Genomic DNA, 13,722 nt, shown 5'->3' on the forward strand with positions numbered 1-13,722 from the left:
ACTTGTTTAAGTCTCTATTTTCATTACAAGAGCCTCTCATCATCACTCTTGATTATTCCTTCTATTTTACATCATTTGTTAATTGTGACCAAGATCCTCAAATTTACAAATTATGCAAATTTAATAATTTTGATCATAATCGAATAAGAATTACAAATCATGAAAAATAAAACTATAATGCTATCAACATAGCCAACATATTACGGAATTTAAATTACTTAATAATCATAAATGCTACGTGGGATGACATATCTATCTATACATATATAAAAGACGAGTTTTGACTTTTAAAAATATTTATAAGTTATTGGGTGAATTTCAATATTTAAAAAATATGTCATAATATAAGAAATAACGTGTCCCCTATAAAGTCTTGACCCCACCAATCCATGAAATTAATTATTCAGTTTTTTAACGTTTTATTCTTCATATTTATAGGTTTTGATTGTAGGAAGTTAATTCCTTTTATTTTAATTATAAGTAGAGGAAGTGAAAGGTTTTAAAAGAAATTAACTTCTAATTTCTACTATAAATATATAGCATTTGATAGCTTATAATCCATACATTTCTATCTTTTTCTCATTACATTCTTTTTTGAACTTTTTGCAGAGATTTGATCAAATTTTAGGTACTCTCTTGACTCTCTATCAATATTAGTTTAATGTGAAGTTCGTTTTCTACAGCATAAATTTTATTATATAATAATAATGTTTGTTTATATTCTCAATTCTTCATATTTAATTTTGTTACTTTAATATTATCTAAATCGTTTAGTTATTTTCTATTATTTATTTGCATGCCTATTTTTTAAATTTGTTGTTATTAAGTGTGTTGTATGTAACACAATAGTCATAAGTTTATCTGAATTTGTCTAATATTAATTTAAAACCTACTTTGTTTACATTATACAACTAATTCTAATATGAGTATTATTTTTTATTATTATGTTATTTATATTTGAGCATTAAATTAATGTTGTAACTACTATAATTGGAATCTTTTGTTATAGGTGATGTGAGTTAGATTCATTTTTCTTCTTAGAGCTTAATCAAATGTTGTTTCAAATGTCCCCATTCATGTATTGTGAATCAGAGCTCTACAACTTTTTATAATTTGTTATTAAGCATTTTAAATATATGGTATGTTTTAGTTGTATAATTCATAGTTATTTTGTTTACCATCTAAAATCAATATTTTAAATATTTTAATCTGTGTGATACTAGTTAGTATAATAGTATTCTGTCTATATTTAGGGAGTATATAATTGTACATATTTTTGTTGTATTTCTACCAATTGGGATGTGTATTCTCACCAGCAACACGACAAATACTACGTACTTTCCTACCGACAATAAGCTTCTTCATTTCCCTGGCAAATACTTTGTAGGAGTATTAATTTGTTTTTATTTTTTAGGTGAAATTAATTTTGGACAACAACCGACACGTGTCCGACTCATACCTTTCTGGCTAAGTAAACCATGCTGGACATAATCACTATAGTATGTTTAAATTATTCCAAAATTATATGCTGGAGTCAAATAAACGCCATTCTTCTTTTCCTTGCAGGTCGGGTTGAAAACGATATAATTATTATTAAATTTCCCTATCTTGGGACATTTATTTCTTCATACACCAGTCATCTCAAGGTTTTTGAAACAATGATTGTACAGTAATAAGTAGTGAGACATTTTTTATTCGATTATTTTATCTCAGTACAACTTTTTTTTCATCTCTAAGTAATGATCATGATTTAGACTCAATTAGAACTATCAACTAACTAATCCAATAATTATAAGAGTTTTAACATAATTTATTTACATTATTGATCGGTCCCATGACTTCCATAGGTTGATCTATTCAAATTTTATTTCCAGCTTTTTAAGCAAGGTAGATTGGAGTAACCAATTAACCATTAATATTTCTCATCAAAATTACCAATCTGTCCCGATTTAGAACACAGCAACTAATGTTTTCAATTAAGAGACATCGGTTCTATAACGAATTAATTACACCCCTTTTATCTCACTATAAAATGAAAAAAAATGCACCATATCATCAATAATTCATTTGAATAATGGAGTAGTATTTATTTACATTCTTCAATAATGCTTGATATATTAAACATCGAATCAACATATTTACTAGAAAACCTTCAAGTAAACCATGTATATGTTACATGTACAACACTCATTTTGAAAAGCAAAGTGAAGAATGTTTTATTTAATCAAATTGAACAAACCTCGGTACAACCTACAAAGCAGGGCGTACACTTAACTGCCCTTTATATATACCACCTTCATTAGCTTCCATTTCCATCAAATCAAACAATCTTCTCTCTATCCAAACACCTTTCTCCATCAACAAACATAAAAAAAAATCCAGCCAGAAAAATGGAGCAAAATCTACCAATCATAGCAAAGAAATTGTTGAAAATAGTAAAAGTGGTATATTTCATGCTGAGAAAAGGCATTTCAAAGGGGAAGCTATTAGCTGATCTCAGCATGCTGATGAAGCGTGGCAAGATCGCCGGCAAAGCCGCCATCCACAGCCTCATGCCCCACCACCACCGCCCTTCTACCTCGGATCGCCACCTAGAATACGAGTTCAGCTGGGCCAAAACCTCCGCGCACAAGCGGAAGCAGTGCCGCCCCACCGAGGAAGAGCTAATGAAGGCCGCGGTCGAGATGTTCCACAGCGCCACTGCCTCGCCGGCTCTTCCGGGCTTCGGCCCGAGCCCGATGGTGAGGCAGCTGAGGATAACTGACTCACCGTTTCCGTTGAGAAACGATGAAGAAGATAATCACGTAGATGAAGCTGCTGAAGAGTTTATCACAAGATTTTATAAGGATTTGAGGCAGCAAAATTCTCTCTTATTCCTTAAAATTTTGTGATTTTTAGTGTGCGCTGTATTATTGTGCTGTGATTTTTGTAATGACGGTTTTCAATTGAAAAGATATATAAATAAATTTCGACGAAGGGTTGGATTTAGTTACTTTCAACGAATGTATGTTTATCAAAGATATTAAACAAACGACCAATTGACGAACATGAAGCAGAAGCAGAAGCAATGTGGGTCGTCGTCTTCATTCAGAACCTTCCCATGGCTCTCTCGTACGAGATGGGCCGGCTCATACTCAACAAGCAGATTGCCACCTTGAAGAGACGCAAAGCCCTACATTGCCAAGATAAACAGCTAATGAGCTCAAAAGATGCTAGTAAACGAACACATCAAAACATTCAGAGGGCCTTGTACAAGCTTTAATCCACTCGGGAAGGCATTCTATGAAGAAAGTTGTTTTAAGACTGTTTGATGAATCAAATATTTGGATCCAAACCCACATCCGATGGCATACGGTACCTCCCAAAATGTGCGATTTCAACTTTCATACCATGTTTTCAGTTTCAAAGTTTGCCAGTTTAGAATGACTAAATACTCATAATAATTCAACTAGATTAAAATGGTTTCGAAAAGTAGTAGTTGCATTGCTGTATATTGGCTGACCTGAAGCATAATGTGTGGAATCTCTGAGCAGAGGTTTTTCCGACCATGAGCATCAAATATCTTCTCCAGACATATATCTTGAAGTGTGACCAAGGTCGTCTCAAGCATGTCAAGACCAGCCTGGTTCACACAGGTGAAAACAGGAACGACCTGTTGGATGAACAGTTGGAACAATACGCAAACGAACCAAGAGCAGTTATTTTTTCACTACAAAATTTAGGACGTGATGTTCATCAACAACTCGGAAAGAATGACACGATCAATTCGAGATGTATGAAAAAGTTACCTTGATGGAACAGCACATGATGGCGTCTGAGTGATGATAAAGTGCTTTCAGGACAGATAGACTCCCTTCGCCGCTAGACCTCAGAAGCTCCACTCCCATATGGTTCCTACAAGTTAAAAAGGAAACTTCCATCAGCTTACATGATTTGTACTCGTCTAAGCAGTGTATGGGCCATTTCCTCTTTGAAGTATTGAAGATATGGAATCTTACTGTATACTCATTTGAAGCAATAGGAAAATGAGTGTATGATTATTGGTCAAGAATGCATCAAGAGAGAAAGTATTATACAGAAACACATTAACAATCATATTCTGATATGATTTACCTGTAACTTTGGCAGATCCAACAGGCTATGGTATGGGCTTCAGGAGTCCCGAGGGGAGACCGAAGACCAGCATTTGGTCCAAGGTGAGCTGAAGAGAGAGCTAGGGCGGCCAACTGGACAGATGATATGATGCTGCGAACATATTGCCGGGCCATTGATGCAAACAGTTTCTTGCATGTGGCTTTCGAATGCAAACTGGAAAGCAATCGTCATGACAGATCTCGAAGTGCTGCTGGTGACAGCAAGGTCGTTCGACGGTTTATTGCTTCCTGTCCCAGTTTGTAGAGCAGATGCAAGGTCTAGAGGACGATTTGGACTTGATGCTACCTGTGAAATATTGCAGCCGTTTAGATGTAGAATCCGTATAAAAGCTTCTGAATTTGGAATTTTCAGTTAAAAGCTATACCAAAACCTTATTAAGAGACTTCTGACCAAGTGAATATGTAACAACATCGTTACAAGATATGGTTCCAAAGAGTTATCATCAAGCTCATTACTCCAAAATATTGAGTGATGTAACAAGAAAGGGAAATAAACAAACAGAAGGAAAACAGCAACAAAAGAGTACTCACCTTTCCAGAACCAAGGGGAATTATGCGGAAACCAGACGGCAGAAGGGGAGCATCTTCAGCAAAGGCGGCATCAATAGGGGCAAATATAAGTTCATCATGTGCTCCAACTGCATTTTCACATGCCACCACAGAGCTGCCAAATTCAAGATGCAGACCACAGGTCACAAACTTGCGTTGCAGAACAGCTTTTTGATAAGTACAAAAATGACTTACCATCTAGAACTCTTTTACACACAAGACTATTCTGGCATTCTAGAATCTGTTTCCCACTAGCATAAGATCACTCTCATTCTTCATGCCATCAATTAGTTTATGCCACAACAGATGTAGTAATAAGTTCTTGTGCTATGAAGTTAGTAAGCACGTGGAAAGGATTAGGGAAGTTAGTAACTTATTGATAAGTCGTATTCTAGGCCTTGGTTACGGGTCAGTATGATATGCTTAATTGATTATATTTGCAAAACAGTTGTTTAAAGTGTGCAGGTTAAGCATTCTAGCCAGTAGGGAAGTTTCGGAATGTTCAGGTGAAGGAGGCGCCAGCATGATCTCATACTGATCAGTATTCGTGCTAAAACGGCTTGAGATGGAGAAGACGGATAGCTGGGACGGATTACCCACAATTAAGGGCAAAGAAGTCAAATTGCAACGAGGATTTACCCTAAAATCAAGGGTAGCCTCCCTATAAAAGGAAGCCAAATTGGAGAGAGAGGACATTGACACATACAGATTCACTCATTCACCACCATCTTTAGGTAGAAAGTTTTCTCGGTAGTTTCAGTCTTTCAGCCGTGTCCCGCTTCTTGCCTCGTCGTAGCCATGATCACTTGACGTTCAGATGTTCCCAGAATTCCAGTCATCGTCCATTCCAGCCAGCAAGATCGTAGTTTAGAGTCTCATCGCCCGGAGTGGCAAAACACTTTTACATTGCTTTCGTAGTTTTAAATTTCTCGCTTTCCTTACGTTGGATCTTGTTTGCCTTTGGATATTTTCTGCTTTTGAAGTACTTTGTTGAAGATCCGAACGTGTTTATGCTATGAAGTTGATTTCCGTTTCGTTTATTGTGGTGTTTATTTATTCCCTTGCCTAGTTAGCTTAGATCTAAAGTTTCTCTGTGTTTAAAGTGTTGAATCTCTCAATTCCGTTTACGTAACAAATTTCTTTAGGATAGATAAACAAGTACTGTTTGATCGGAAAGTAGATCGTTGCATGCAAAGCTTAGTTTTAATTTCTGAATCGTTCTTTCATGTTGACCAGTATGCAGAAGTCCAGTTTCAGTGTTTGATTTCAGATTTGATTTCTTAGTTTTGGATCTGTGTTTGTGAGTTGTTAATCTGAGTTTTCCGTGTTGAATCTGGAATTGTTATCTGAATTTTGGAAGTGTTTGTTGAAGAAGATGATGTCTATTTCAATTGGAGGGGACCACTTACTTTTCGAGATGCTTTTGCTTTTGTCCTTCACTTTTAGTTAAGCCCTGTCAGCCTAGTCATCAAACTTCCACTACACTCTGAATATTCTGTTTAGCCCAAAATAGAAACACGTACCTTCCAAATATTTTCTGTTACAAAATTGTCTCCCCATTCCACGTACACAGTTACATTCCAAATGTTTTCCTTACCGTCTGACCAGTAGAACACCTCCTTTAAGTTCCAGCCTAGGTAGAAACTCAACCCAAGCGTGGTAGCTAACCAAATCTTCCAATTGTCATCGCGGTAGTTTAAGAACGCACCATCTCTGTGGGATTCGACCCTTACCACCACTATACTGATCAGTAGAAGTGGGTTGAGGAATCTTTGAAACCAAGGTCTAGGTTAGTTAGGATCTCTATCCTGATCAGTAGGATATATCCTTGCTTGAACGACACCTACGCACCTAGGTCCTTTCACTTATACCAGTGGGTTTTTGACATTGAACATAAAAATAAGGCAAGAGGGATTGTTCTATCATTACATATCATAGCTAGTAACTGGGCAGGAATCCAATGGGAATATCTACCTGCAAATGGAAGATGTCTCTAACCATCATTGCATCATCAGGCATGTGGCTGACTCCTTCCAACTTAATTACCTCCAGAAGCTATTGGAAAACCAAACAATATGTTCTTATTTAGAGATTTCAACAAAGGCTATTACAATAAATTAGAGTCAGATAAGATAGCAAAAGTTGAGAAGAATAACCCTATGCACTTGCCTCTTCATGCTCGATAGTCTGGACCAGTTGAAGGATGACTTGACCACCGGAATTTTCAACCCGAGTCCCTAAGAAAGTACATGGACCAATCTTGGTAGCAGATGCTGCAAAGGTATCAATGTTGTCCGCCCATTCCGACCGGTGCTCCCGCAAGAACCTGAGCAGTATCGCAGGTGGCACATTCTGCACACAAGTAAGAAAGAGTTAATCAGAGACTTGATTCTGACAAAATAATAATGAATGCAATAGAATCAATAATTGTAATTTGCTAAAAGAATTATTGGGGCAAGACAAGAAGATCAAGCTTTTAAGTAAAGTACCTGTAAAAGCATTGAAGCTTTGGAACACAAGACGGCATTGAAAATGGAGTTGTACTCATTCGTGAAAGAGATATTAAACCCCATAAGTTTTTGCTAGATTGGAGTTGACAAGAATGGTAACATCGTCCATGCCGTCGTTACTATCAAGGTCCACCCCTCATCGCTGAATCCATTCAGAGCCTCGTTGAATCCCCTGATTGATAATCAGGAAATTGCACACATAAGAAGCCAAAAATAGAAATAAAACCAGACTCGTGAGAAGTAGAATAGTAGGACCTGCTCAACCGATTGCCAAGTGCTTGCAAAGCTGCTGGTCTTCAGCCCCAGTTGCTTATATTAGTTTGCGGAATGTCGTGAGCCATCTGCTTGAGATGATGAAGAGCCTGTGTGGGAGAACAAGAGCACCAGAAGTCATGACATTAGTGACACAAAGGATAGTCGGCCTATCAGTTCTTATTATTGCTCTATTCTCACCGCCATGGTCGTCTTTTGAGCAAGCACCGTCGAAGATTCATAAAGAGGGAGCAGAACCTCAGGTACACTCCATGCCTGGTAAGGAAAGGGGAATAAATGAAATTAGTTGCGTGTTTTCTGTTTGGCACCTATGTTATGCTTATATATGCTAAATATTAAGAAAGTGATCTTTGTTAGGGGCGTAAGAGAAATCCATGAGTTCCTTTCTAAAACCAATTGGTGATAGGAGGGAACAATGAGACTTATATAGTGATTTCAGTTCTCTTTGTACACCGATGTAGGATAGTTGTAATATATTTTTAGTTTCAATTGCCAACAGCGTAACTCGTATGTATCAGAACAATCCCCAAGGCACAGTGTAGACGTGGCAGATATATTTAGGTACCTCCAAATTCATGTGATCAACGATGTGAATGATCAATCCTCCTCCCTCACAAGGTCTGATCAAGTAACCGCCAGGCAACATCTCTGCCCTGACGAAGTTTTGCACGGGCAGCATGCTAGGACCATTCTGAGTGTTGCTAAGTGATCTTTCACAAACCTTTAGTTTGAATGCGAAACCAACGATACTGTAACCATTAAATTGGTTCAGAATGCATTGTTACATTAGAGATTTTCCTTGAATAAAAAATAGAAGTTATGGTCACCTACCACTAGGCTACCATCATCCATGACCGAAGTATAGCGCAGCAAACAAACATCACGGCCTGGTGCCAAAGTTGTGGGAGCGTATAACTAAAAGTTTCCAATTATAAAAGCCCCATCCGTAAGAAATACAGAAGGAATAGCAAAGGAACACCGTGATTGAAATCACAATTACCTGCATGTACAAAAGTTCAACGGTTCCACCATTGGCAGTAGGCAGCACATTGAGAACATCCACAGCTCGGCAGTTGCTTAACCACGAAGGCCGATCCTTGAGGATTTCTGCAACCTGAAATATACTTTGGTAATCCATTTTTCACTCCACCAAAATCATCACTTAACAAGTTGGATTCTCTACAAAAAAAACAGATAACTTTACCCTGGTAGGCTCGAGGCCGACCAGACCACAAGCTCGAGCTGCCACACCAGTGCAACCATGAGAAATAGCAACGATTCCAATGGAATCCGGACCAGGCTACTCGAAATTAATATAAAGTCAATAGGTCAAAACTGCTAATATCCATTAAAATATTCATGCAAACATTATACCCTCCTATTGTAGTAAAATATTCAACTTGTACTAGTGGAGGATTTAAGTACTGTTATTCAAATGATAAACACTTAAGTTTATAATAGGGTTAAAAGACCTTTAAGCCTTCATGAAATTAACCTATGACTCTGTGCACACATGCATAACATATCACACTAAAATGAAGGCCTATAAAGTGTAAAAAATATTAAATCTTGCATATATCAAGACAGAATAAAAAATGCAATAGAGTTGAAGAATAATGAAAGAAGTGTACCTTCATTCCAGGCATTTGAACCCACTCAACAGCAGTTCCAGCTGCCTTTGAAAGAAACTCTGCTAAAGTTTCATCTGCAATGGACAAAAGTCTGTAAATGAACTTTCATAAGACACCCAGAAACACGCACGACAAGGTAAATGGGCTCACATAGCATGATAAAGACATATATACTCCTCCTTCCTCAATCAAGAAAATGACTCAAACAACCATTCCTCCACTACTCCCTTGACTTTTAAATGCTACGCTCGGTGATTTACACTCAATAACATATCCACTGTTCATAACTAACCGAAAACGCACACACAACTGCGTTCAAGACAGACCCTACTCACCCTGCAGGACTAGCATCTCTTGGTGGATGCTGCGGCGTCAAGTGGTGTTGTTGACCACTCGTCACGACTGATTCACCGCTTGTGTCTTTTGTGGAAAGTGCATTCTGCAAGCATAATTGGCTTTATTGAGACCACATTTCGAACTAATCTGCTGCTGAGATTGAAAATATAAGGATGAGTGTGGATTCTCATTCGTATGCTGGCGAAAGTAGCTGTTTTCATACACTAATTGAGATACCTGTTTCTGCAGCCTATCGCTCTCTTCCATCAAGAGCTTATTCACGGCTGCCAGCTTCCTGTTCACACCATGTAGCTGCGAAGCCTCTTTCCTTTGCTTCTTTCTGCATCTGGATTTTCAATATCATCAAGCTTAGAACAAAAGTCTGAAAATACGAGCATAAAACATGACTTCAAATTGAATATTCAAAATTCACATTAAAGTTTCATAAATTATAGAGTAAATATACACTAGAAAACGACAACAACAACAACAAATGCTTCTTACCTTCTATTTTGAAACCAAACTTTTATTTGCTTACGCTCGATGTTGGATAAGATGGGGCATTCACGAATCAGCTGTTGGTGCCGCGTTGAGCTCGGCTTTGGACAGTTGTGATACAACCTCTCGAGGGCTTCAACCTGCTCTGGCGTGTAACGTACATACTTGCCGTTGTCCAAAGCCGCCGCTGCAGCTGCCTTACTCTCCTTGCAAGACATTTCCATCTCTCCTATCTCAACACAATCACAGCCTCAAAGATCCCAGAAAAGTCACCAGCTCTGAAATTTCAATACGATTTTTTTCAGTCACAAAATTGCTCAAACACAAGAGAGACAATTTCCCAGCCTCTCAAACACAAAACTATAAAGATTGTTACAGAGATTTCTTGTTCGCGGCAAACAAGATTTCAACAAAAACGGGAAGAATAAATCAGACATCCAGGCATCCACCGCGCATGCCTCCAATCCCACAAAATTTCCCCTATAATCACAATTCAAAGAATTTCAAACAACAAGATTCCTTCATGCAAAGATCGGAGCTTTCAGTCTTGAATACTCCACTAAAAATGACAAGTTTTAGCAATCAAACGAATCCCCCATGCATACTATCATATGTACAGTTGGCAAGATGGATCTGAGGGATGACATGTAACTGAAAAAGGGGGAATATGGAAGGGGAAAAGCAGAGTGATTTCACATACTCCTATTTCAAAGAATTTTTGGACTGTGGGAGTTCGTTATGTATAAGATGTGTGTGAGTTACTTCCTAGATACTCTTGACTAAATTGTCTTTACTTTATCAAAAAAATGTTTAACTTCTTAAATGGAGTGTTTATTTTGAATTAGGATTAATAATTATGTTAGAATTCATGTTTACATATTTCAAAATATTTTATTTAAAAAAGCACTACCTTTCCATGATACAAATATAAGACTTCCTTTCATCAAGATCTAAATGAGACATTTCATTTGACACAATAGTTAAAGAAAAAAAAAATGTTTAATTAGTTCAATGAGCATGTACTAGAGTAGATGGGAGAAGATATGAGATAAAATAAAGTAAAAAAAAAGAATAAATATTCCTAACATTTACCAAAAACTAATGGCAATGACATTTAATTAGTCTCAAGAAATTAAACCTCTTTATATAATTAATATCAAGTAATTAAATCTCCCATTTAAATTAGACTCAAATTAATTAAATCTGATTTAATTAGTGTGAAGTAATATTATAAATTTCTTAGAGCGACATGGAACTAAGATGCATATCCCCAATAAGATATGTGATAAAATTTCGATTGAGTATTACGAAATGTATTATATGAAATTTATATCCAAACACGTTAAGTGCGAATGCACGTATAAATACCGAAAAATGTCATTTTTAAATTTTCTTTAAAATTCGCACTTTTATTTTATTTTTTCAAGTTGTTGTCTTATCATAAATAATTTATTTTACAATGTCTATTATGTTAAAATAAATTAATTGAATATGGGTACTACAAGGGAGCTTACCTTCCAAGCACGTGGATGTTCAAATAAGGTGAATTAAGGAAAGAACTTAGACTACTTTGTCAAACTATTAACATGAGAATTTAGTAAGATTATACTCCCCGGTTTCCAAAGAGGATGTACTTTGGGTTCGACACGAGTTTTAATGTAAAATTGGTAAAGTAAGAGAGATATAAAGAGAAAAAGTAATTAAAGTATTGTTAGTGGAGAATGAGTCTTACCTCATTAGAGAGAAAAGATTTTTCAAAATTACAAAGTGCATATTCTTATGGGACGTACTAAAAAGGAAAAAAATGCGTATTATTATGGGACGGAGGGAGTACCTCTTTAAAGAAAAGCCCAATGCGTTATTATCATGCCGTTATTATCATGGCTCGACAATTATTCTCAAATATATATGTATATTTTGACACATACCATGTACTTAGCCTATATATATTTCTAAATGTGCATGCTGAGTTGTTGAAAAGAGTATTGGGTAAAGTTTCCATGCACATGCTGAGTTATGAATCTCAAAGGCGCATGTGTCCATACACATGTGCTCGCATTCAAATTGTTTTCTATGCCCTGAGCAGTTATTGCCATGAATTGTGATTTATTTGATGTAGGGATTTCATACTCGAGTCCAGTGGATCGAGTACTTAGCATTTAATATTCCATTTTCTTTATGATCCATAACTGAGTGCTCGTTCTTGGCAACAACCATTTTCTTATTATGGTTGACTGAAAATCATGTTTCTAGCATTTCTCATTAATAGATTTTTGCTTTTTTACAATAAACTCTACAATCAACCTTTAACCCGATTTGAGAAGAAGTAATAATAATACATTGTGTTTGCTTGTGCATTTATAAGACGTTTCTCAAACATTTAAATGTATAAAAAACAAACAAGTCTAATTCTATGCAATGCTTTGCAAAAGAAAAATAAAATGTCACACCCTAGATAACCTTTGACTGCCTATCAAGAAAGGTTGTTGTGTCAGTCCACATGTTTATGTCGCCTTTAGAAAATAAACGACACTGGTGTGGTATAGTATCGAACGGATCTAACAGTGAGATAAGTCTTTCTTGCTATTTACTGAAAGATGAGGTCTTGGTGATTGTTATTTCTTAATCATTGTTGACATAACATTGAGCATACGATATTGGTTATAAACTACTTTGACTTATCAATAGGTAAATATTTTTCGTAACCCAAGAATTTTGGGTAGTTGTGATCAATGTTTAGAGGTCCTAATATTATTACTGCAACGAATCGTGCGCTAGGTGAGTTGACCTAGATAATATCTTCAAGAGATGTTCGAAATAAATATATACCACCGAGAAACCCGACCGGTTGGAATTTAGTTCATAAATGATAAATATATTTTTCGAACAAAACCGCTCTGGGAAAAAGATGTTAATTAATTAATGTCAGCAGCGTACTCAAATGAATTAATGTATATTTATATATTAAGCGCCGAAAATAATATACTATATTAAGAGGAATGATATGTTGCACATCTTATATGAGCTCCTTATGTCACCAATCTCTTTTGGCGCACATTTAGTATTGTTTGTTTCGATTTATATATTTAGTTTGATTCTAATACATTAAAAAATGTTATTGAAAATTTTAATTTCATAAAATTAAAAAAAAAATCAAAGCATGATTTGTTATTTTATTAATTTATTTAAAATTATAGAGAAAATGAGAAAATCGAGTTTGATTTTTATGAATTTTGTGAAATAAAAAATTTTAATAATATTTTTTAATATATTAAAATTAAACTAAATATATAAATCGAAACGAACAACACTAAACGTGCGTCAAATGAGAGTGACACATAAGGAGCTCACATAAAGTATGTAGCATATCATTTCTCACTATATTAAAGAGGAAAGCCAAGAATACTCAATTTCGGATTGGACGAAAATTAATATTAATATTATTAATTATATTACTAAAATTTGATTTTTATGAATATTAAAAATCAGCCATTTTCTTTACTAAATGCCCATCACATCATTCCGTTAGTTTTAAAAATTGGTCTATATATGTTTGTTAGGCCATAATCCCACTCTATTGCCCAACCAATTACAATAAAATGTGGGAGCTAGTATTTATTTCTCTCTCGTGAAACACCACATTGCTCTGAGAAAGTGAAAAAAAAAAGTTGTTCAAAAAGCTAGAGGCACAAGGTCACTAATCCGTGACTTCCCAGTTTGAAAATTTTGAATATATAAAACGGTTTAACTGTATCTTATCTGTACTAACAA

At 35.8% G+C, this 13,722-nt stretch overlaps 1 protein-coding gene and 1 pseudogene across 1 annotated transcript; one reads left to right on the forward strand and one right to left on the reverse strand.

Annotated features, from left to right (window-relative positions):
* The first annotated feature begins 2,332 nt into the window (after positions 1-2,332).
* On the forward strand, positions 2,333-2,976 carry LOC121789547. Its single transcript, XM_042187981.1, has one exon. It carries the CDS (start codon positions 2,391-2,393, stop codon positions 2,889-2,891), a length of 501 nt encoding a protein of 166 aa, XP_042043915.1. The 5' UTR covers positions 2,333-2,390; the 3' UTR covers positions 2,892-2,976.
* Positions 2,977-3,018: 42 nt separating this feature from the next.
* On the reverse strand, positions 3,019-10,175 carry LOC121789546 (annotated as a pseudogene).
* Between the last annotated feature and the right edge of the window lie 3,547 nt (positions 10,176-13,722).

Source organism: Salvia splendens, unplaced genomic scaffold (assembly GCF_004379255.2).
Source record: "Salvia splendens isolate huo1 unplaced genomic scaffold, SspV2 ctg272, whole genome shotgun sequence".
Taxonomy (NCBI): domain Eukaryota; kingdom Viridiplantae; phylum Streptophyta; class Magnoliopsida; order Lamiales; family Lamiaceae; genus Salvia; species Salvia splendens.